Here is a 25,601-nt window from a genome sequence, read left to right as displayed (position 1 = left end):
TCAAAAGATACACTACCAACCGCTTTCCGAGTCTTCCTCGGATGAATTGTACGTCTTGTCCGTTTCATCGGATGGAACACGTTCCAAGCTGGATAGTGTTCCGTAGCGCTTCATTCCAGTACTTAACGCCCGATAAGGATGATCCGGTAGTTCATCTTCCGGCGAGTTGTCCGGAGAATATTCCTCGTAATCATTGCTCTCATTGATATTTCCTAGCTGTAAACGGTTAGTATCGGTCCAATTGAGCGACATGTTTTGTTTACAGTTGCTATTCGTAAGGGCATCCGGTGTCGGTGGTACTACGGCAATTGTAGGAACTACCTCGAATGGATCCATATGAACCAGGGAAGCAGCCGGATTGATTTGGGCTAATCCAATCAGCATCAGCGACCAATCATCGACGTTGTTATTCTCCAAATTGTCATCACATCTGCTAGTTCGTAACGTTTTCATAGTCAAGTTTCCGTTTACCTTCGGTGATCCCGTAGAGCTTGAAACACTTGTATTCACTTCATTGGCATTCCTAAGTATCTTAACCCGTTCGTGGAGTAATTCGTCCGGACTGAGATTAATTTTTTCGAAGTCTTTTGGGGTACACTTACAGTGGCAGGGCGTTTGGCACTTGGTCTTGTAGTTGCTGAGGCTAAGGGATGGTGACGGATGCTGTTTGTGCGATGGTTGTTTGTATGACGACACGTCGAATTCCACCGTTGACCTACCCGGAGCTGCATCTTCCGGTTTCGTGGGTGATTTACTTGGCATCGTCAGAGTACTAGTGGAAGATATACTCGAGCTTGAATGAGGACTTTTGTTCAAGCTACTACCGGTCGTTGACGAGGAAACGCAGCAACGGATTGATGAAGTTTGGCTATGTTGCACCGTCAGTGAATTACTGCTAGGAGAGTTCATACGACTTTTACAGTTCTTATGACATTGCCGGCAAACAGAAATAGTATCTACTTTGTTACTTAAGGGACTGGAACGAACGGTTATCTGAAAATTAGAATGAACAGAATTGGGACTTGGTTTAGTTTAGTCGAATAAAATCGAAAAGGTTGATAAAAAGTCTGTTAAAATATCTCATAAAATTAAGTACATCATTTTGTTACAAGTGATTGCATCATCAGAAATGACACTCTGAAGGAACAATTCATAACCAACGAAGACTAATGGAGGCAAGTGAGGGGCTCATAAATCTACTGGATTTGAAATAAATTGGCTCAAACGAAATCGCAAAGATTTTGTAAATATCAACCTAGATAATGAGACTGCTCTAATCTCATTTCACTACAGTAGACGCCAGCACCAGCACTTACCATCCAACAGAGTCATTCCAGAAAACCCGATACCCACTCATCACTAAGAGGGTATCTCACACTGAATGTTTCGAAAGGTTGGTGTCAGAGTGCAAACGTCAAGAAGCGCATCCAAGCTAGCTACATTTGATCACAGCAAACCTGTCAGAGTGAATGCGATGCGATAACAGTGCATTGCATTGGATCGCTTCGCTTCTGAGTGCGGAACGCGGATCGAAGCACAGTAATTCAATGCGATATATTGTTAAATCGCTGTAACAATGCGAACATCTTGCGAAGCGTCAATACTCGCGTGAGAATTTATTACGGTAGAGGTCGATTAGTGCGCAGCTAAGGTTGTTCAAGCATTGCAAATTATATATCACTTTTTTCAAGATCATAAACACGTCTACGGAAACTTCGAACCTTGTTTTACAATGACCTCAATAGATCGATTACAATTATTATGTTGTTTACGAGCATGAAAGGCTTAAAATAATCCCCACAATTTTGTTTCTAATAATTATGGTACACAGGAATGGGCAGAAAGTAAAAGCAAAGTCTTGGCATTACATTCCTTTTGTGGAATTTGGCCTTTCTGTTTCAACAGACTTCGCAGCCGATTCTTAGTGTACAGAATCATTGCATGGCTAGTACTATGGATCCTACTGACACTAAGAATCCTTCCAGGTCGGGGCTCGAACATACGACAACTGGCTTGTAAGACCAGCGTCCTATGCATTGAACCGCCAGCCCGGGACAACAGAATGAATGTTCGTAATTCTCAAGTCAGTGTGGAAGGAAAAAAAGGCGGAAGGGTAATGTCAGAGACATAACTGGATAATGTGAATACGAAAAAAACTGACATGCTTTTTCCACACATCCGAATATCGATAAACGCACGTACTAGCTTGAGTGGTTGTGTGAATTTTGCAAACTGCGTCACTTGCATAATTGTAACGGTGCAATTATAAGTCAAACCAAAAATGTATTGTTCAAATTTGAAAATTCAATTTCCACAATCCACAAAAAATCGTTTTTAGCTATCTAAAATTTATAAATCTAAGTTGTGGATTAAAATGATGTTTATTTCAATAAAATACTTGTCAAGCCCGTCTCGAAAATATATATTATTATATATTATTTATATCCACTCGTCAGTCTATACAGCGTCTATAATTACTTCAAAAATTATTTTACGATTTTATATTTACGTCTGCCGTATTGATATGAAATAAACAGGGAAGGTTAAATGTAACCGATTGAAGTTAATAATATTAAATCTCAATGTTTTTCGCAAAAAAACAGTGATTAACAAAAACAGGACCTTGAGATGCACACTAATATGTACCGTGCTTTATTTTCGGGGACGAGTATAGCGTAAAGGGCAAGTCGATACCTTTTACGCAGCTCGTCTGGGTTCGATTCCCAACCCCACAAAAAGCGTCATATGTTTTTTCCTGGTCCGAAAAGGTGAATGACGAAAGCAAAAAAAAAATAACCAGATAAACTGTGGATTCCGAATCAGGCAGTGTTCCTGATCTGTCGTTACGAAATATGCTGTACGAAACAGGGTTTCCATAAATACAGATTAATCTGTATTTTATTGCTCATGAAAAATACAAATTAGAATCGGTTGTGAATGCTGAACCTACGCCAACTATATCAGTATCTCATCCACGGACAACAAGTCAGCTTGGAAATAGATGACGGCAGTCAGCGGCATCCATCGGGATTCGAATTCCACTTTGTCACTCTCCAACATGAACGCCTTCATAGAAGGTTATTTTTAGAACCACCATTATTCATTAATAATAATAATAATAATAATAATAATAATAATAATAATAATAATAATAATAATAAAAATAATAATAATAATAATAATAATAATACGGACTGCTTATCGGACTCGATACACTGAAGGTGCGACGTGATCTGTCCCGTGCATTGCTAATCGCCGACGTTTTGTTGAACAATGTCGATTGTTCAGCACTTCTTTGTCAAATAAACATAAATGTTCACGCACGAGCTCTTCGCAACAACAACCTCCTCAGAATGCCTTTACGCCGCACTAATTATGGAATCAATGCACAGTGGTCCGGATCCACAATTTAGGGGGACAAAAACAATTGTGGCTTAGCCTTATACTTTAGAGCTATGATGTCTTCGGAACAAATGATCAGTGAAAGATAAGCCATATTTTGAAGCATATGGTATTAGGGTGGTTCTAATTATTAGGGTGATCCAAAAATTATTTTCCGTATGTGTTGAGATCGAGGACTACATCCTTCGGCAAAATTGTAGGAAAATTTATATCAAGCAACTTTACCGAAAACACTATTGTAGTATCTCTAACGGTTTTAGTGTTACAGCTAGTTTAATAGATCAACTTAGGGTGTTCCTAAAAAAATCAGTTTTTTTGCTCTAGCTTTCTTAGTATTCACTTCTCGATTTTGGTGTCTTTGAATATCTTTTAGAGTTTGTTGAAACCAATTTTTTCATGACTAGCGCATTCAGGTAGCGTTTTCTGAACCGAAGTTATGAGCAAAACTAGTTCAAAAACAGATCATTTTTAAACTGCTATATCTAACATTGGAGCAAACGAAAAAAAAATCGGTTTCTTTCATTTGATAGAAAATACTTTCGAGCATGTTTATAGAAAAAATGGCGGAGGAGATATTTTTAATTTTTTTAAATTGTGTTCAAACATTGGGTTTTTTCATTGAAAAATGCTCTTTCATTTAAGACATTTATTAGCTATACATATTAAAATAAGGTATTGCTGTGTCCCGACAAAATCAGCATGTAAAGGAGCAAGAGACAAACATACTAACGGCATTAAAAGAGCAGCTAGGGTTACGTATTAGCAAAGACATCATATTAACAAGATATCCAGCTCGCACATTTCCAGAATAAATCATTGGAAACATCCTTTTTTTGCGAGCATGGTGCCCTCAGGTGAGTCCGCATCGAATCTCGTACATAGAAGTAGGGAAGAGAAATGTCAAATTCTTGCACGCAAAAATAGCAGCACTGCGCACCCACACAATTGACATGATATGTTGAATGTGATGCCGTGTGATGGCGTTCCTATACAGAATATTGATTTCGCTCCAAGCTGACAGGGTCTAGCATTGGTGAACCATTACCTGGAGGAGGCAACTCGAATTATGGTATCTGGACCCGTAGATTTTTCAAAGAATATAACACAGTAGCGCAAATCATCGAGTTAAATGGAAATATACTTGAACGGTTTTTTTATAATCTTAATGTTGATGAACAGCAATGTGAAGATTTCGGTACCTGCTTTCCAGGAGTTTACTGAACAAACAAGAATTCGTTTTGTGGAGCTGTATGGATGGTATGCTCTGTCGCCAACCGTGCATAAACTTCTGGTGCATGGGACTGCAATTATAAAACATGCTTTGCTTCCTATTGGTATGTACAGTAAGGAAGCACAAGAGAGTCGAAATAAATCAATTCGCAAGTATAGGCAGTTCCATCCGTAGAAATTCAATCGTTTAGTGAATCTGGAGGATGTATTCAAACGATTTCGACGTCTGATCCCGTAATAGCATTATCGAATAGAGTAACAACCAACGTGAGTGTACTCCATCTTCCCGATTATGCAGCTGAATTAACATTTTTAATTTTAACACGCTAGAAGACAGCAATACCTTATTTTAATATGTATAGCTAATAAATGTCTTACATGAAAGAGCATTTTTCAATGAAAAAACCCAATGTTTGAACACAATTTAAAAAAATTAAAAAATATCTCCTCCACCATTTTTTCTATAAACATGCTCGAAAGTATTTTCTATCAAATGAAAGAAACCGATTTTTTTTCGTTTGCTCCAATGTTAGATATAGCAGTTTAAAAATGATCTGTTTTTGAACTAGTTTTGCTCATAACTTCGGTTCAGAAAACGCTACCTGAATGCGCTAGTCATGAAAAAATTGGTTTCAACAAACTCTAAAAAATATACAAAGACACCAAAATCGAGAAGTGAATATTGAGAAAGCTAGAGCAAAAAAAACTGATTTTTTTAGGAACACCCTAAGTTGATCTATTAAAATAGCTGTAACACTAAAACCGTTAGAGATACTACAATAGTGTTTTCGGCAAAGTTGCTTAATATAAGTTTTCCTACAATTTTTCCTAAGGATGCAGTCCTCTATCTCAACACATACGAAAAATAATGTTTGGATCACCCTAATAATTAGAACCACCCTAATACCATATGCTTCCAAATATGGCTTATCTTTCACTGATCATTTGTTCCGAAGACATCATAGCTCTAAAGTATAAGGCTAAGCCACGAATGTTTTTGTCCCCCTAAATTGCGGATCCGGACCACTGTGCAATGGCGCCATCATTGGATTGCAACGTTCTTTCAATGCTGTTTCGACGGGATTCAATTTCCATGTCCCGCGCAGTCAAATTAAAACTAGTTTTTTAAATATACTTAGAAATAATCATTAGGACCATATTTTGTTTGTTGATTATGTATAATAATAATAATAATAATAATAATAATAATAATAATCCTACTACATACACTAAAGTCTCTTTTTACACGGTATTTTTTCGCACGGTTTTTTTTATACACGGCTTTTTTTACACGGATTCCGGAATTAACACCGTTTTTATTTACGCGGTTTTCGCAATTAACACGGTTTCTGATGAGAGTTTAAAAAGCACTGTCACTTGTTTTTTGAGAAAAATTTTAAAAAGGGAACAGGTTGTCTGTAAGAAAACGATTATTAGAGCTAATTTAAAGTTTAAAAGTTAACTAAAATCATTCACTCAACAATTCACGAGATCATTGACTGTCGTTCCATAAAATGATTAATCAGTCTTCGGATCTTCAGTCCCTGTTGTTAATTACACGACAACGTCTCTTCTCGTCATTGATATTATCGAGAATTTCGTAGTGTTGAAGAAATAGTCGGATTTACTAATCTCTTCAACTCTTCATCATATCGAGCAGTACAGCCATTTGAATAATATAACTCTAGTAGTATTATGATTTACGCCGATGAAATGAGTTTCTTCAGCATGACACATAAAATACCTTTTCTAATTTGATCCATATTCATCTCTATGAATTCTTCCCCTTTAATTCTGTCGCTGCGTGCATAGATCTTCATCTAATACCCATGCCTTCCCACTCAGTTTAGGGGAAAATAATTATTAAGATCGTTAGTGTTTACTACACATCGCAATTTCGGAATTGAAAAGAACTTATCCTCAAGCTTTATTTGCAGTGAAAGTGTTTATGGGTGGTATTATTAGTACTTTTTCAGTCGAAAGTTCTAAATTGTACGTATTATCGTCCTTTTGAAAACCGAATTCATTAAACATAAGGCATGAGCCATTTAGATTATATTGAGTATCGTACAACTTGTTTCCTGTGTGTTCTAATTTGAATTTGTCAATCAATGTGTTTTATCAAATATGACTAGACCTTCTCCTAACCTCAGGCTGGTTTTTAGATTTCCGTTTTTATTGTGAAAAAACAGTTACATTTTATCAAAAACAAAATAAACACTCGAATCAACGGTTTTTGGAATTATTACGTCAAATTTTCCACGTGGTTTTTTTTTGCACGGTTTCCGCAATTAACACGGTTTTATTTTACACGGATTTTTTTAACACGGTACGTAACCCCCGTGTAAAAAGAGACCTTAGTGTATTTTATACTTCTGATTCATGCTGTTTAGCTAGACTTACATATGCAGAAGTAACAGAAACGCAAGTTCGTTTCGTTTGATAGATTTCGTTTAATTGGTTTAATAGAAATAGAGCATGAGATAGTAAGTATAGGTTTAACTACGTTCAAAACTGTTCCAATTTGGAGGTCATATTTGTTGCTGGCAAACGAACCAACTTCGGCTATTCCGTTCATCTGATCTGATGGAAATGGAGATTAGAAACTGCAAAAAGTATCTCACTAACTTTTCTTCAAAACGGCAAAATCGATTTTCACAAACTTATAGGTTCAAAAGAAAAGTGCTACAGTTTCATACGGAATTCCTTAATTTGTTGTGGATACTACTTCCGGTTCCGGAACTACAGACTAAACAGGATTTGTAGAGTTTGTTAGATTAAGTCTGACCAAACTTTCCTATTTCTATTCAATGATCAGTGGTTTTTACGAATTCCACAGTAATTGCATAAAAATTTTCTCAATTTACAACAAAAATGCACATTGATTGTATGATTTCGTCAATTCAAATCAATATTGAGAATACTTATTCCCCCACCCTCTTGTGAATATTTTTGTGAACCTCACATAGTTTCTAGAAATATGCTGTACTCGTAAAGAAGTACCAATTTTTCGTAAAACCCGAACAATTTTCCCTTACACTTTCCATGTTCGGAGCACTTGCTACACTCCCTCATCCTCAAAATAACCTTGTAATCTATTTTGATTTAACTTCCTCTTTGTCAGTGAACTTACTACAGATCTCCTCCATGATTACCCTAAGTAGTGTAGAAAGTATCTGTGCTTTTCAAAAAAATATCGATTCCCACCTTTGGTTCGTGTTCCAAACTTGATGGCGATTCGTTTAGTGGTTTCGTAGTTATGCAGAGACTTAAATACACTCGCGTTCATAGAGAGATAAAGATTGTTTTCCCTTAGTTCTTTGGAAAATTGTGTTGCATTCAAATTAACAACTGCAATACTATCTACTACGACTTTGAAATTCCTGCCACTCTCTAGTTTTTCAAAAAATGGGAAATGAAAATTTATTTTCAAAAACCCCTTTTTCTAGTCTAAATGTCGATTCTCTTCAAATTATATAAATTTCGTCATTGACCTCCTCCCCTCATGTTAAGGACACTTGCTACACACTCTCACCCCTGAAAATGTCCTAATGATCATCATCTCTGAAGAGCAAGAAGTTTATGTGCAATCCGTTACGTAGTTTCGAAGCTATAACTTTACAAACATTACACCTCCCTTTTCAAAGACACTTGCTACATCCATCGCCCATATAATCATATCTAATATATGCAAAATGTTTCTATGGTCTTAAAAAAAAAGTATCGACTCTCGTCAAATTAGACAAATTTTTTCATGACCTCCCTGTTAGGGATACTTACTACGTTCCCTCTCCCATCACAATACCCTTATAACAATCTCAAAAGAGCAAAAGTATCTGTGCCAAGTTCGGTGGCAATCCGTTCAGTAGTTTCGTAGTTATGCCGTTTTAAATATTACACCCCCCTTTTTAAAGGCACTTGCTACATCCACCCTCCGTATAGCCATATCTAAGATATGCAAAATGTTTCTATGGTCTTCAAAACATATTTTACATGACTCCCAATCACGATAGCGCTTTTTTAGTGCCTATCTAGGGTAAGGGCTCCCGATTTCATCTCATTTGTAAGGACGTCGCCTCAAAACCCCGATTTAGCCACTAAAATCACTATAACTGTTTTAAATTACTGCTTCATTCGCCTTGCTCAAAGTTGAGAATTGATTCACAATTCTTGAAAATTTAACTAATATTCATAAAACAGCTAAAAACATTTATGATGTGTTCACTACTCTGCTCCTAATTTCATCTCAATGGATTTTTATCCATCCTATCGTTGGTCTTATATTCATCCTATGAATTAGCAATGGCAACAGCAATCAAAACGAAATATTCCAATATTACACTCTCAGGTTCAAAATGTCAGAATTCTTCTTAAAAACGGCCTAATGCCAAGTATGAAACAACACACGATATTTTTAGAACCAGTTTGAAATCATTTTAACGTTTAAAAATTTTTCGGTCGTTTCCGTTATCTTTCGCATTAAATTTAACATTTGACTGTAAAGTGTAAAGAACTTTAAATACAAACAAAAAGAGAAATTGTTACTATTTAGGCATTAGCCCTTCTTAAAACAAAATGCAGAGCCAGAGATGCCATTTATACAGATTTATCTGTATTGTATAGATTTTTGCGTTCGCATACTGATTTAAATCAAAGTACAGATTTTATACAGATTTCCTAAATTCAATACAGATTTGTACAGGTTCATAAAAAGTGAGAAGTACAAATGAGACTTTTCTCTCTGAGTATCTATTGGTATTTAATTTCAGTGATTCTTTAAAAGTTTATTAATCAACGGACAAATCACATGTTAAAGTTGAAATAAATAACTATCTTTTAACATCATTTCATTAGTGAAAACAGATAGAGCAGATATAGACTTTTTATGCAAAGTAATACATATTTTCTATGAAAAAAATCTGGCAATTCTGTGCACAGCCAATGAAACACATACACTTAACAGCGTTATGTTGACGTATAGCGGAATGAGACCAGTGCTATTAGATTTACCACAATGGATATTTCATTAGTATTTAACACGCTCTTTCTATTCTTTAATATTCGAAGCCGAAACAGTTTTATTGAAATATTGATATCAATAATATAATTAAACTAATGTAACGGATACCAAAAACATACTTTTTGATGATAATTTGAAGAAGAAAAACAATTTTTGTTTTGTAACATTATGAGATAACTTGGCAACTTTGCGAAACTAAGTGAAACACTTTCATCTCATATTTTTGAAGACTTTTATTGCTTGTCGGGTAATCTTGTAAGTTTTTAATCGTTAATTAAACAAGTGGCAAGTGAACAATACTAATTATGAAGTCGTCCAGCATTCAATGGTAGTGTAATTGTGCGAAATAATGATCAAGTTTTGAGACGAATCGATTAGTAGATATTCAGAAACATGACGAACTGTAAATCTTAGGACGAAAATGTGTTCTAAATTGAAAAGTGATTTTTAAGAAATGAAAAAAAAACGATCACCGAGAATTTAAAACCCTTTTTTTCAATGGAAAAGTGTGACAATAGCTTTTATAATCATTTTAAAACATTTCACAGTTTGGTTCAGGTAGGTTGTAAAATATTTTTCATGTTTAAAGTAATGAGGTGAAGGGATGAGATAGAAATAGGAGCTCAGATAAAATAGGGAGCCGTTAACCTATATATAAAAGTGCAGAGATCATTCTTTGTAATCGCATCACTTAAGAACGGATTGACGGATTTAAATGAATCTTTTTTTTTTGTTTGATTAGTTTCTACCCCCAAAAATATTAGGAAAGTTTTCCGGAAAAGTGGGAAAAATCCATAAAGTTGTTTTGCATGGACAATGGAATTTTCCGTTGAAAAAGTCGTCAATGATTGCTAGATCTACGATTGATGTTTGACGCCGTTCTATTTTTTCTATATTTGAAACACAGATAAAACGCTTCTGGGGCTGCCAGTTTATTTTGTTATAATTTCTAGATTTTAATTTTAAAACTGACATAAATTATGCATCTAGAACTAGAACACTCCTGAATATGCCCTAAGTGTTTGGTTATCGAAGAAAAGAATACTAGATCGTAGAAAAAATCGTTTGGCGCGCAACGAATGTGTGCAAGTTTTGTGTGGAGATTTCACATGCATACTTGATATGCATATGACTGCTCTAGAAAACCGGTTGTAGGCAGGAGTTCTGATGTTCTGATATTATTTACCAGATCATGAATTGTTAGATGAATTTTGATTAATTTAGTCAAATGAATGCGATATATTTCTAATGATTTAGATTAGACATAAGAGACATTATATTTTTCATTTCTGTGAAGTATGCAAATCGGTAAGATCAGTATCAAATTGAAATTTAAGCGTCGTCTCTCCAAGCAACCAAAAGTTTCACAGTACTTGAAAAAATATCCACTTTATTAGAGCTATAAAGTACGCGCGGCATGTTTTGAAACAACTTTCTCGCTGCATAAAAGCTGTGCAAGGAATTGCTTCAAAGTTTTTTCTGTTGCGTCGGATGAACATGCAAGTATGAGTAATTTCGGACCGGATTCCGGAGTAAACGGACTGTTCAGAATGCTAGGAATGCTGAAAACTTTTGGTTGCTTGGCCTAAATACAAATTGTAAATACTTTACCGAAAGAACAACTCTAGAAGAGAAAGTAAGCTTTTTAATCGATTACCGGAAGCAAGAATCACATACTAAAAGAGAAATATCTATCACGTCGAAGTAATTAGAAAGAGATCTCCGTTCAGTGCATTGACTCAAAGGATGAGAGGTCAATCTGTGCGTTTGCTCAATTTTTGCTTAACAGAAGTATTTTACATTTTCACATTATTTTTGGTGATATTTCTTTTTTGAGCTAAAGCGAATGTGTGACGAACTCCGTTGATTGTAGATTAAGTAATCAAAAAAATAATGGAGTGAAACGTTAACCACTTAGTCGTTTGACAATTCTGCTAATAAAAATTCGAACAAATAATTTTTGGGCGAGACGAAGTTCGACGGGTCAGCTAGTATACAATAAAGGTGATCACCAAGTTGTAATGAGTTCAAAGATCAAATGTAAACCAAGTTCGCTATCATTTCTGCCACGGAAAATCCATATAACAATATGTTCGTTGCTAATCAAATGGGTTAGTGGAAGTAATCTGAAACTGAAATAATTTTTCTCGAGTAGAAAGATGATTAATTCGACCGTACAAATATTTTGCATTATTTATGGTTTCTGCTTTAGCGGTCTGTTAAATAAGAACGGCTGTTATATACTGCCCGACGTTTCGACCACTGGTTATGGTCTTTTTCAAGGGAAATATCTTATCGTTCCTCGTCTAAAAATCGTATGCCCACGAACGGTTGTTTACATAATAACAAAGCTTCTTTCGTCACTTTTGTTGCACTAATAACGTTTGTTTTAAACATTAGCCTGTTTTACCACTATGCACTACCTAACGTCACTTTCAAAGATATTTCCCTTGAAAAAAAACCATAACCAGTGGTCGAAACGTCGGGCAGTATAAAACAGCCCTTCTTATTTAACAGCTAAAGCCGAAACCATAATTAATTTCTCGAGTAGTTTTCAGAAAAACGAACGGAGTTTTAGACTAATTTTCGCTTTTCTTGAATTGCAATTCTAAGCAGAAGGAACTGATTTGTGTATTTTTCAACTATATGGAAGAATTATATATATATATATATATATATATATATATATATATATATATATATATATATATATATATATATATATATATATATTTATATATGTCCGAATTAATAATTTATGCTTTCTAAGTCAGACCCTATTTTCATTGCCATACAAACTTACTAAAGTCATGGCACTAAAATTAAAGTTCAGCAGGTTCTGATCACGGTTATTTAATGTTATTTTTGCTTGATGCCAAACCTAACCCAATTTCCACCCTAACTGCTGTCAAACCGTTTTTTACGAAAGCTAGTTTCGACACTAATTTTAAGGTTATTGAACTGAAAATCGAGTCAGTCTCGAATATAGTTTTTATTTCAAGTTTGCTCAAATCCCCGTTGCTAAGTGCGAAAACAATAAAGTTTCGTGAAAAGTGTTTGTTTGATGAAACTATAAAATCGCGCAACATTTACATCCAAACTGAACTTACCTGGCTGTCCGACGTAGTGCTTTTCGACACACTGCGGTTGTCATCATCACCATCGAATGTCGAACCATCCTCCAGATGGGCATCCAGCAGCTTCGTGCTAGACCCCATCCCATTGATGGACGGGTAGAGCTTCCCATCCGTATCGAGCAACTTTAACTCCTTGGAACGATTCGCTACCTGTTCAACGGACCACTCTTCGAGCGTCTGCTCCGGATCGGAATCGATTGGATCCGATTCAACAATCTGCTTATCCAACTGACCCTTCATCCATTGCGCCAAGTGTAATGCACTTCCCTTGGGGACACCGGTCTTGTTCATGTTTCTACACTTCTCATCGATCAATTCTTCGACCTGCTTCGGGACCTTACTCGACCTCGACTGCGGAGAAGCATGTAATAGACGGGGAGAGAAAGAGACACAGAGATAGAGAAAAGGAAAGAGCAAACACACTACAGGCTACATCTAAACCACTACAAGACTAAAGATAGATCGATTACTCAATTGGAGTGGGTCTTGAAGCTTGGAGCTAAGTCTAAGTCCACGCAACTGTCAAACATTAAGTAATTTGACTTTAGCATCCATATTTCTAGAGTTTGAAAGAAACCTAAAAAAATTGAACGCTTGTCGGCATTAACACCAGAACTTCCTGAACTACAGCAAACCTAACAATTAACGTAGCAAGTCCGAAAACAAAATAGCCCTTGAAAAAAATTTGGCCATCGGAACAAGTATGCTGTACTAAGAACTAAAGCTGTTCATGTTTTCTATTTCGCCTTAGCAATAAAACCAACAAGCGTTTAATTTTTAGGTAAAATAAATTTATTTTCTCGCTTCAGTACTTAATCTACGGGTGGTTGCTCGGAATTGTCTGGGTTTTTAGCTTGCATGCTAATTCACTCGTTTTGGCATACTTAATTTCTAGTTTTTGAACGGAAGAGGTTACACATTCAGGTTGAATTATTTATTTTTCTCTCTTTTTTTCTCTCTCTCTCTCTCTCTCTCTTTCTTTTTGATTTCATCATCAGTTCAAAATGTGTAGTCAATGGCTTATCCCTGATAGTAGATGAACGATTCTTGGCGATTCGTGCTGTGTAAGTTTCTTACTTCATCTTCACCGAACATGTTTCATTAAATTTGAAAAGGCTACTCACGACATTTATAAGTTTTGTAAAATATTAGTAGTTGATTTATTACATTCAGCATGCATTCGAATAAACGCTAGTTTAAATTCCATTTTCAATAGACAGTTAGGTCTGAGCAGACTTGACATTGTTTACTTAGTGTTTTTTTTTTCTATGGTATTTATATCTATGTACCAGTATGGGTTACTTAAACCTACACCAAATTGTTTTGTTTTGGAATGCGCTACTCTTTCTACATTTGGTTGCCCGTTACCAATTTTTATGATTTTATCATTATCAGTGGATTTATTTTTTTTTGTCTAGTAATTCCAAAGAAATAGATTTACAACATCAACTTACGTAAAAGCGCGTATGATAATTAAGGGAAAAATGCCGTTAATATTGTATAATAATTGCTTAATGTATTACAATTCGTTGATTCATCTCGATTCTATAACATACTTAGTCAGACTTTTGGTATTAATTTCTCTCGGTTAATGCAATCAGTATTATCGCAGATGAAAGTGATGTTACACTGGACCATTAATACACGGAAAACGTCTGAAATATCATGTGTGTTTTTTTAACCTTATGTCTTCGAAATGCTATATAACTATACTAGCTCTGCTAGTATAGTTCGGTCTGCCGGTCTCGGTTTGGGGATAATTTTTGCTCATTTTGTTCATGATCCGTGTAACAATTTGAAGTCTTCCAAAAGCAGAAATACTAGGTTCTGTGTCAGTTCATTTGTTCATTTCATTAGCCGCTCTCAATGGAAATACTAATTGATTTCACTATTTCGGATAATACTCGGACTGTATGTCGATAGTTAGATAAAACTGTAAACTCATGTGACCGCTACCAGTGACAGAAGACGAAGTAATACTACTATTTAGTAATACTACTGAAAATATATTTTTATCATGTTTTGTGAAAACGAAAGTTTACGTATACTTTCAAAGAAGGGAGGGAAAGGGGTATTTTCAAAGTTGACGAGACAAATCTGGAGTGTCCAAAAGTATGTACTTTTGGTCTATGTGGCTTATGAACTATCCTTAAGGCCGTGAACTATTTCACGAATGATTTTGATATTTGGTTGAAATTTGACATTTCGACTGTTACTTTTCATATAATAGTTAGATTTTACTAAAACTAGGACCGAATACAAAATTAGTCCCATGGAAAGTTATTCGGATTTATTTTACACTGAACATTAAATGATAACAGATAATGTAATAATTTCAATGCGGAGAGGATAAGAAAAACCTTGAAAAAACTTTCTTCGACTGAAAAAACATTCTTACTTAATATTGAAGTATTTTCTACAGCGGATAGTATGAAAACAAATTAGAACGTCGTTCAATTAGTTCCTGGTACGTCAGACAGATGGCTTCTAATTACAAATCCTTTTTACCATCCAATAGGGACATCTTTCAGATTTTATCTGTAAACATGTCATGCCATTCATAACATGTCTATTAGTGTGTAGATTATTGTGCTTTCAGGGGCACTTCTTCAATAAAATCAAAATCAATGAAGAATAAAACATTGCGTGTGTAGATAATACACAGTTTTTAAAGAAAAAAAAATACTGCACGAGCCCTTAATAATAGCTGTGGCTTAATACAACCAGCAACCACTATTGACTGATTTTCTGAATTTATATGTGGTTGTCGTGGGTGTTATTCCAAAAATCGTCTCAAAAGCTCATTCCCTTGTTATGAAGAACCGAAACGTTAAAATGGCAGGAGATAGCTGACATCGTTAAAAGATATCAAAAGGAAGTGTATTCACAATTTTGCATGAGTACTTGAGTAAAGCTTGCTTCAGATAGAATTGGAACAAAGACAATTGCCTGTATTTCATTTCTTTATTTTTGAATTCAAGATCTTTTTTTATACAAATGTAGCGTTTTCTTCATACTTTTAAGAAAAAATACGGATAAATTATTTGTCACGGTTTTGAAGCAATTTTCGAATTTTTCTTGCAACATGCTCATTAGGCGGCGCACACCTTCTTCGTCCATCGTTTCAGCTATCTTATTCCACCAGGTCGTCATCTGATTGATGTATTTGGCAACCTTTCCCTTCATGATTGCCCAGTATTTCTCAATAGGGCAAAACTGGGGGCAGTTGGGTGGGTTAAGGTTTATCGATACAAACTGGACCCCTTTCTGCATACCATTTTTGAACGACTTTGCTGTAATGGCAGCTTGCCAAATCTGGCCAAAACATTACGGGATGGTACCAAAAACCAAAAAGAGTGTCTCCAAAAACGAATTTTGCCATTGATGTCATTGTCTTATTTGTAACGAAAACTTTCGTTTTTTGCCACAGCTGCAAATGCCCTGTCAAATCATAAATTTTCTTGCAAATTTATCGGCAAAAACAAGTATTAAATTTGGCTGGAACATCCTCCCGAGCCGTTGCCAAGTAAAATTTTCGACCTGGGAATTGCCCGAAGTCAGCCTTGACATAGGTTTCATCGTCCATCAGAAAACACCCGTCGAACTTGGTCAGCCCCTGGTCATATTTTCCGAGCACGAATTTTGACCACACTATTCTGTTTTATGGTTCGATTTGGCTGTTTGCTAGCTCGATACGACTTGATTCCTTAACGGAGTCGAGTTCTCCTTACGGTACTATGGGGAACACCGAATTTTCTGGCCAAATCACGGTTCGACAGATTAGGATTCCTCTTAATCGTCTTCAAAATCTTTCCACGCAGTTTCCGGTCGACAGTTGCACTCCGACGATTTGCTTGAGGTTTCCGAATCGTCGTCAAAGTTTCCATATACCGTTTGATAACGCGCCATACGGTATTTCCGGGCAATTTCAGCTGTTCAGCTAGCCCAGATGCAGACCACAATGGATTTTACAAATAACTGTGCACAATTTTTTCCCTTCTTTCGGCTTCCATGTTGATTGTTTACAAAGTACAGTCGATTTGCGGAATGTCAAAAATCATACGTGAAGCTGACAAAATTCCCGACACGTGGGCGCCAAGAACTTCCAAATCCGTACACCAGGAGCGCCTCAATATGAGCAAAAGTTTGTTCCAATTCTAAATGAAGCAGGCTTTATAAAAAAATGTTCGAAAAGTTACGATGGTTGAATTCCATGAATTGAAATTCTAATTAGTTTACAATCCACCTTATTCGTCAGACTCAACCCCCAGTGACTATTATCTGTTCATAATATTGATTCGCATCGAATGACGACGTCAATGGTTCGACGTAAGCTATTGGGGAGGCTAGCAGGACATTGAGGTATAAAAGTGGTGTGGAAATTTTGCAACGTCGTTGAAACAATTATTTTGTTTTTCAAGAGGATTGCATTGATGACTAAAATCGAAATTTGGAAAGAAATTGTTGTTCTTTTTGTCAGATCGGGGACTCATTGACTGACGTGTTATTTCTTTAGAGATCAGAAAATTTCACTTTGCACTGTACAAGTTTAAATTCCCTTAAAAACGGCTCCCAAACTCAGAAAGCGATAAGACCTCTTCGGTTGGAGATGGGCAAACTGGAGGAATTAAGTCGTTCAGAATTTATTGGTCCCTTCGGCTTTATTGAACGAATTGTTTTTGTTGTGTTGTCTTTTCTAGAGATGAAATAGAAAATTGGGCTTTTCTACCCGAAGTGTAAATATTATACAGATCATTTTTAAAAAACGTTGTCTTTATTAAAAACCTGTTTTAATTGGGCCCGGGTTGGTGGTTTAATGCATACGGCACTGGTCTTACAAGCCAGTTGTCATATGTTTGAGCCCCGATCTGGAAGGATTCATAGTGCCAGTAGGATCGTAGTACAGGGTCCGGCACTCGAAGTGTAACCAATTAAAAAGGCCATAAATTCAGTTTGGAAAATTACTTTTACTTAATTCAAAGTACAAAATGTTTAAAAATAATACAAAATTCAGAATCAATTCACTTTTGCTCGATATGACCACCTTTTGCCTTGACTATGGCCTTGAGACGGTCAAAAAACGAATCGCAAGCTGCCCGAATGTGACTTGCAGGTGTATTTTGGCCCACTCGCGGACAATAATTTTTTTCAGCGCCTCGAGACTGGTGTATCTTTTAGTACGGACTTTGCTCTCCAAAATGGCCCAAAGAGAATAATCCATTGGATTCGCATCTGGTGAATTCGAGAGCCATTGTGTGGACGTGATGAAGTTCGGAACGTTGTTTTTCAGCCATTCTTGGTTCACTCGAGCTTTGTGAGACGGTGCCGAGTCCTGCTGAAACGTCCATGGTCTGCCACCGAAATGTTTGTCTGCCCACGGCTTCAAAGCAACCTCCAGAATACTTTCCCGATAATATGTCGCATTTACCTTGACGCCAGGCTCGAAGGTCTGAAGTTGGTTACACTTCGAGTGCCGGACCCTGTACTAGCCATGCAATGATTCTGTACCCCAAGGTTGATGTCAGAGTGAGCGCGGAACGCGAAGCGAAGCGATTCAATGCGATGTACTGTTTTCGCATCGCATTCACTCTGACAAGTTTTTGCTTTGATCAAATGCAACTAGCTCGCACGCGCGCCTAGGCGCATCGCGTGACGCTTTCTATCTGACAGCAACCTAAGGTTGATGTCAGAGTGAGAGCGGAACGCGGACCGAAGCGAACCGAAGCGAACCGAAGCGACCGAGTTTTCGCATCGCGTTCACTCTGACAGGCAAAACAAACCTGTCAGAGTGAACGCGATGCAATAACAGTACATTGCATTGAATCGCTTCGCTTCGCGTTCCGCGCTCACTCTGACATCAACCTAAGGGTGAAGCCAGAGAGAAAGCGACAAGCGACGCGATGCGGAACTTGACAGATCGCACGGAGTCGCGCTGCAGAGCTCCGTCCATTCAAGTTCAGCGGAAAAATGACATGTATGTCCGAGTGAGTACGATGAGATCGGCCAGTAGTCGCTTCGCAACACGTCGAGTTCACTCTGACATATTTTTCATTTTTCTGTTGAGGTTGAGTGGACGGAGCTCTGCCGCGCGACTCCGTGGGATCTGTCAAGTTTCGCTTCGCGTCGCTTTCTCTCTGGCTTCGCCCTACGAATCAGCTGCGAAGTCTTTTGAAACAGAAAGGCCAAGTTCCACAAAAGGAATGTAATGCCAAGACTTTGCTTTAATTCACCTTGCGATGCAATGGTGCCTTTCTCATTCTCATGTTTCATCTTGGACATTTAGAATAACTGTTTTCGCTGCCGGAAACGGGAGACTGTCGCAATTGCAGTAATCTTTTAGGGCCATTAAATAGTCAGGCCTACAAGTTCAAATAGTTTTACAATCTGTTTTGAAAATTTCATACTCTTTTTGTGTCGTAAACTATATGAAGGTTGGACATTTTTAGCTTTGATCACCTTGGATGTCGGATTCGGATAAAATTCAACGAGTTCAGTAGTATATAAAGATATTTATTTGTTCGACCGTTTCAATCACGGTTAGTTTGTTTGATTATAAGCTTATAAGCTTAATAATCAAAATGAATAATACATCACCACCGGTACGATACTACTGTAGTACTGGCTGTAAACATTTCATTTACATCGCTAAACATGCAATTTCGATGCAAATATAATTTCAAAAAAACTTGAATCTATTGAAATTCTTTATTTGTTTCGAGCGCATTGATTGCTTATGTGTGCTCGGTGCCGATGGATTCGTTTGTGTTTTCAAAACCGAGTTTCGGTGTTGGTTTTTGTTTTCTTTACCGCGTGTACGAAATTGAACACCGCGTGTTTCGTTCGTTGAGGCGGTGTTGTGTTTTCCACCGCATTTAGGTACGCTTTTTAATACGGTTTGAAATTTTGGACACTCATCACTTTGTAATTCCGAAAATTGAAGACAGATCCGGATGAAATTCAGAAGTTCCATATGAAATCATAAGACCTTTCATTAGAACCTAGGTTCGTAAAAAACGTTCAGGCCATCACTAAGAAAAATGAATTAATTCTATTATATATTATTTCCGGTGCTTCCGGAACCTGAAAAGGCCTAACGATTGGAACTGATTTGAGCCTCCAGAAACCCCACTGCTCTGAATAACTCCTTGCACATTTCAGCACTCTTGATCTTGTAATTTTGGAACAGGAAGTCGTATCCAGACGAAATTCACAAGTTTTGTAAAGTATCACAAAACCAATTATTTGAATCTATGCTCGTAAAAATCGTTCACACCAGCTCTGAGAAAAGTGAGTAAGTAATTTGAAAATCAAATTTTTACGCTAATCACCATATGGTTCTGGAACCGGAAGTCGGATCAAGATGAAGTTCTGAAATTTTTGTTCATTCAAATAAAATTGGGCGCTTTTTTGTAATTTTACTTCAAATTTTTAAGATCGATTTTTTCAGTGTAAAATTCGGTTATTATTTTTTTCGGTATTTTCATTCGAAAATTAGATTTATTTTCAAAACATCACCAGCACAATAGTTTCTTGTAGGATTTGTCATTTTTCTACTCTAATTATTTGCAAAAAAAATGGTAAAATTGTCAAGTCCTGTTCAAAAGATAGTCTAGGTCAATTTTGGAAAAAGTAAAGCTAGCAAAGTTGCTTTCCGTGATGAAATCTATATACTGCCAACTCCGAATACGATTATACACGAAATTTGTCCATTCGAATCCTACACTGAGAAAAAATCGTTTTTCAAAATTTAAAGTCAATTTACAACGTGATTCCAACTAAAACCCTATTTTTGTCCATACCGATATTATTTGCAAATATCGGGCAATCAGTATTCTATTCTGTTTAATATTTTCGATAGAAAGATACTAACTTTTTTTTTATCAAAATAAAAAATGGTTCATTTTTGTGAACTGATCTCAAATTTTTTAAGTCAATTTTTTTCAGTTTAAGCCCGATTTGGAAGTTTTTCAGTATTTTTGCCTTTCTCATGTAGAAAGGCTATGCAATCGCTGTGAAAACCGACTTTGCAATCGAGGCCCGAGTGTCATATACCATTCGACTCAGTTCGTCGAGATCACAAAATGTCTGTGAGTGTATAGCTCCTGAGTTTCATTTGGATCCGACTTCCGGTTCCGGAAGACGGAAATAAAAGGTCTTGAAATTCTTTAAAAATTCTCCGAAAAATGATCCAAATCCGACTTTCGGTTCCGGTATTACAGTGTGAGTAGTTAGTTTAGCTTATGACGGAAAGAAATCCACGTTGGAATCCCTAAAATATTTATCGATAGAACATGATAGTTTGAAGTCGATTTCAGAATGGCGGGTTTTGCATGCTCCATTCGGTTACCATAAAAGTCTGTAGAAGCAATCCTTGGATGATAGTTTCGAAGAGAATACACATATCTTTGGCAACATATAGCGTAACTAGGAATGCATAAACTAGCAGCAATTAGGGCAAAAGTGGGGGAGACTCCAAAACATTAGACGCTGCTATGGAATCCTATATTATTTTTCATATATTAATTTTCCCAGAACTACCACAGCTCACTCAGTCGATCTCATCTTTACTCTAAATACCTACAAGGAAACATAAATGAACTATGACAGTGATGGTTTCTATTTAGTCTTACTAATGATCCATTGACTCTCTGTTTTGAAGCCACATTCTACTCTACATGGGCACAATCAGTAGACTTTTCCCGAAGAAATTTCCTTGAATGAAGAATACGAATATGATTAGCGATTAGTTGTTAGTTAGTCATTCTAATTTGCCGGAAAGCTTATGATTAAGGTTTTAAAGCTTGTGATCTGATTTTGATTACTCACAGATTTCCAAAAAAAAAGTCCTCATGAGTGATTTTGACAATTGGTTTGAGAACCTTAATCATATACTACGCAAGAGATCGAAACACAACAAATGCTTGTCTCACTGACTTTGATTTTAGTACTTTTCCACAATGGAGAATAAGTTCAATATCTGATTGGAAACGTCTACTGTGCACCGAGTTTAATTCAAATGCTATGTGCCTATCTTAATACGACTATGTCAGCATAAGTTTGCCCAGTTGATCTATCGATAAGCCTTTGTTTAATCAACTGCGCAAACATACGCCGATTTTGAAATCTAGATCCATTTCAGCTTAACCGGGCGTGGATGTTTGAATGAGTGTGATGAAATTTGGTGATGATCTATCACTATCTGCCGCTATGTAATGACTGAACTTCAAGCAAACGAAGCTTTGAAACGCAAGTAAATCACACACCAATTTAAACACAACAACACAACTTATCACACTACTCCCTAGTGATTGCCAACCGTTTGACTAGCCTGCTGTTCCTCAATCAGACTATAACCGGCCCAAATCTCGGTGCTGCTGAAACAGATCTGCAAGTAAAACTAGAGATCTAGCAGATTGGGCGCTGTCGGCTGGGCGGGCAACATTCCAAACGGATCGTCCTCGTCACCCATGAATTCCGTTTCGGCAACATCCTTCCCGAACGAGGGATCACAGTTGACCTGATGAAAGTCCAAATCGAGCTCCAACAAATCCCAAGATCCTCCGTAGCCACTAGCTAGTAGGTACTTGCTACAACCGTCCTCCATGGGAGACACGGTAGCACTGGGAGACGAAGAGGTTTTGAAATCGTTGGAAAATGTTTCCGAGTTACGTTGGGACGACGAAGGAGAAATATTCGGAGGGGGCGTGTCAGGAGTGTTGACATTTTCACCACTAACGGACTGGTAGTCCTCCGAGTCGTCGGCACTATCAATGAAGGATCGACCTACGGAGCTCAAACTGAATTCCACGATTGAACGCATGTTCTCTCGAGAGCCTTTCGAAAAGCTGTTGAAAATACGATCTCGAGCCGAAAGAGATTGTTTGGGACATGGTTCCGAACAGTTTTCAGTTACATTTTCCTTTTCCGTTATGTGATTTGTTTTTGTTAAATAATTACTGTTGACATCGTTGGCGTTGGTGTAATTATTTTGTCGGTCATAGTCTGTTACACAGTTTGAATAATTGCTCATCGTAAGTTCGGGTAATTCAGATATTGAGCCGCGAATTGTTGACCTATAACTCCTTGTATCCGGTGTTATACTTCGGGCTGTTGTATGAGCGGAATATTTCTTGGTACTTGTCCCTAATGTAGTGCAGGTTACCGAATTGAGTGGAGTAGTTTTTAACAAAGAAGAAACACTACTACAAGAAGAGGCTAGGCCTATGCTAGAACACACCTGTTGATTCTTGAGATGAACATTATCCAGCGAAGGTATCTTAACCGATGCCATCGAGGGAGCCGTCGTTCCAATATCGCCGATTGGAACTAACGATTGCAGAATGTCCGGTGAATCCAATGGACTACTGAGCGGGGTTGATCCCAGGGTAGCGTTAACCAGAAATCTACAGAAAAAAGATAAACAACAAATATTCTATTGCTTAGTAATTCACACTAGCATACATTTGCCTGGTTAGAAGATTCTGCCATACGGCTTTGAGTTCCGCTGACGGTGCCCGCAACACTATACATCGTTTTTTGGAGCTTTTCTTCGGAGTTCGAGTCAAATCCGGGGCACAGTGCACTGTTGGGCTTTCAATCTGCCGGCCGTTTGGATCGATAGTTATCCGGAACTCAGTTGCTGTGAAATAAACAAAAATAATTTAAATGAAGCTACAATAACAGTGAAAAGTTCGATAAAAGAAATAGTACATAATTTTTCTAGTCGGATATCTCCCTATCCCTCACGCGAATTTGTGTAGTGACGTTAATACAGCGATTTGTAACGTACAAAAATTTCGATTACGAAAACGAACGTGTTTGGCCTTTCTCATATAGAAAGGGTATGCAATCACTGTGAAAACCGACTTTTTAACTGAGGCATAAAGGGTCGAATGTCATATACCATTCGACTCAGCTCGAAGAACTGAGTGAATGTCTGTGTACGTGTGATTCAAATAAAATGTCTTATAGTCCCATAGCCTACTATTGAGTTTCATTAATAAGGAGTGTATCGATAAGTAGTTAGCAACATTCAAACAGTTATTACTCTGAAATGGCTTAATTTTTTGCAGAGTGTTTTGCGGTGACATGTTTGTTTACATGTCAATACCAGCTGCGCAATCGATTGGTTTCGGTACGGTTTATCGTTTCAATGATGAGTCGAATTGATCCGGAAACGCGAAAGAAAATTCTGCACACTTGGTGCTCAGAAAGTGGTGTCACGTACAACGAAATTGCAAAACGGGTGAAAGTGCACCACACCAGTGTCAAAAATATCATCGAGAAGTTCGGTAAGACGCTTTCCATGAAGGATTTGCCCCGATCCGGTAGGAAAACGGGTCCCAGCCAGCCCGGCCGGGACTTAAAAGTGGTTGAGTACATCAGGAAAAACCCATCGGCGTCGACGCGGGATTTGGCCAAGCAGTTCAACACCAGCATCAGGATGATTGAACGGATCAAAGTTCGGAACTCCCTGAAAACGTACAAGAAACAGAAGGTGCCGAAAAAGTCCCTGGTACAGCAAGTTCAGGCCAAAACAAGAGCGCGAAAACTGTATAACCGGATTCTACAGAATAAAGACGGATGCATCCTGATCGACGATGAAACCTACGCCAAGGAAGACTCGAGCGCTGCCCGGACCGCAATATTATACGAAATCGGTGTACCAGGACCTGGACGACGCTGATACCACGGTGGCGATGGAAAAGTTTGGGCAGAAGGTGTTGGTCTGGCAAGCGGTCGTCGATTTTCTTCACGAAGGGCACAATTAACGCCAAGGTGTACGAGGAAGAATGCTTGAAGTAGAGAATGCTCCCACTGTACAGAAAGCATAAGGCTCCTCCTCTCTTCTGGCCGGATTTGGCTTCAGCCCACTACGCTAACTCCGTTCTACAGTGGTTGTCAAAAAAAACGTACAATTCGTGGAAAAGGACATCAACCCACCGAACTGCCCGGATCTTCGGCCAATTGAAAGGTATTGGGCAGTTGTCAAGCGGCACTTTCGGAAGGATGGTACAGAGTCCCAAAACATGCAGGAGTGAAAAAAAAAAACTGGACAGCTGCCACCAGGAAAGTCACAAAAGTAACTGTGCAGAATTTAATGAAGAATGTCAAGTCCAAAGTGCGAGAGTTTCCCTGAAACTAGGATTTTCTTCAATATAATCAATGAGATGCATAAAAATGTAATTTTTCTACAATATATCGAAAACTGATGTCAAAATATGTTTTTTTTATTACTTTTTTATTCAATAATCAATGTTGCTAACTTCTCTTCGATACACTCCTTATGTGAAAATTAGAGAAAAAGTGTGCACTCAATTTTCTCTTAAACGGCTTAACCGGTTTTCACAAGCTAAAAATCAAATAAAAGGTCTTATAGTTTCCTAAAAATTTGTAGAACTATTTATTCGGATCTGACTTCCGATTCAGGAACTAAAGCGTGATAAGTGGAAAATTACCAATTTCATTTGTATCTCTTTACGAACGATGGTCAAAAAAAACAAATACAAATCCCATAAAACTGTCTGATAAATTCTTCTAGTTTGCAGAGCTTGTTAGTTTGTGGGCATAAAAACATAACGCGACACTACTGGTTCCCCCTTTTCCTGTTCCGGAAGCACCGAAAGTGGTGAAGAAAAAACTCCAAAAAAAGAACTCATTTCGATTTCTCTGCGAAGCTTGAACCGATTTTCACAAATCTTGCTTTGAATTAAAGGTCATATTATCTTTAAAGCTACTGTGAAACTTCATCTGGATCCGACCTCCGGTTTCGCAGTTACAGGGCGATGAGTGTCAAAGTTTTCAAATCGCCA

General features: G+C 37.3%; 1 protein-coding gene across 8 annotated transcripts in view; it reads right to left on the bottom strand.

The window, feature by feature from the left end:
- Nucleotides 1-25,601, bottom strand: part of LOC131437791 (uncharacterized) — a 123,788-nt gene that overhangs the window by 21,801 nt on the left and 76,386 nt on the right. For all 8 annotated transcript variants that reach the window (XM_058607373.1, XM_058607370.1, XM_058607371.1 and 5 more), the window contains exons 11-14: nt 23,251-23,428; nt 23,027-23,192; nt 12,763-13,140; nt 21-993 (exon numbers count right to left, since the gene is read on the bottom strand). In XM_058607373.1, coding sequence (XP_058463356.1) covers nt 21-993; nt 12,763-13,140; nt 23,027-23,192; nt 23,251-23,428 — 1,695 coding nt within the window. The remainder of the gene's footprint in view (nt 1-20; nt 994-12,762; nt 13,141-23,026; nt 23,193-23,250; nt 23,429-25,601) is intronic.

The sequence above is a fragment of the Malaya genurostris genome, chromosome 3 (assembly GCF_030247185.1).
Source record: "Malaya genurostris strain Urasoe2022 chromosome 3, Malgen_1.1, whole genome shotgun sequence".
In the NCBI taxonomy this organism is placed as follows: Eukaryota; Metazoa; Arthropoda; class Insecta; order Diptera; family Culicidae; genus Malaya; species Malaya genurostris.
Note: the sequence above shows the minus strand (reverse complement) of the source record. Positions and strands in the feature narration are given on the sequence as shown.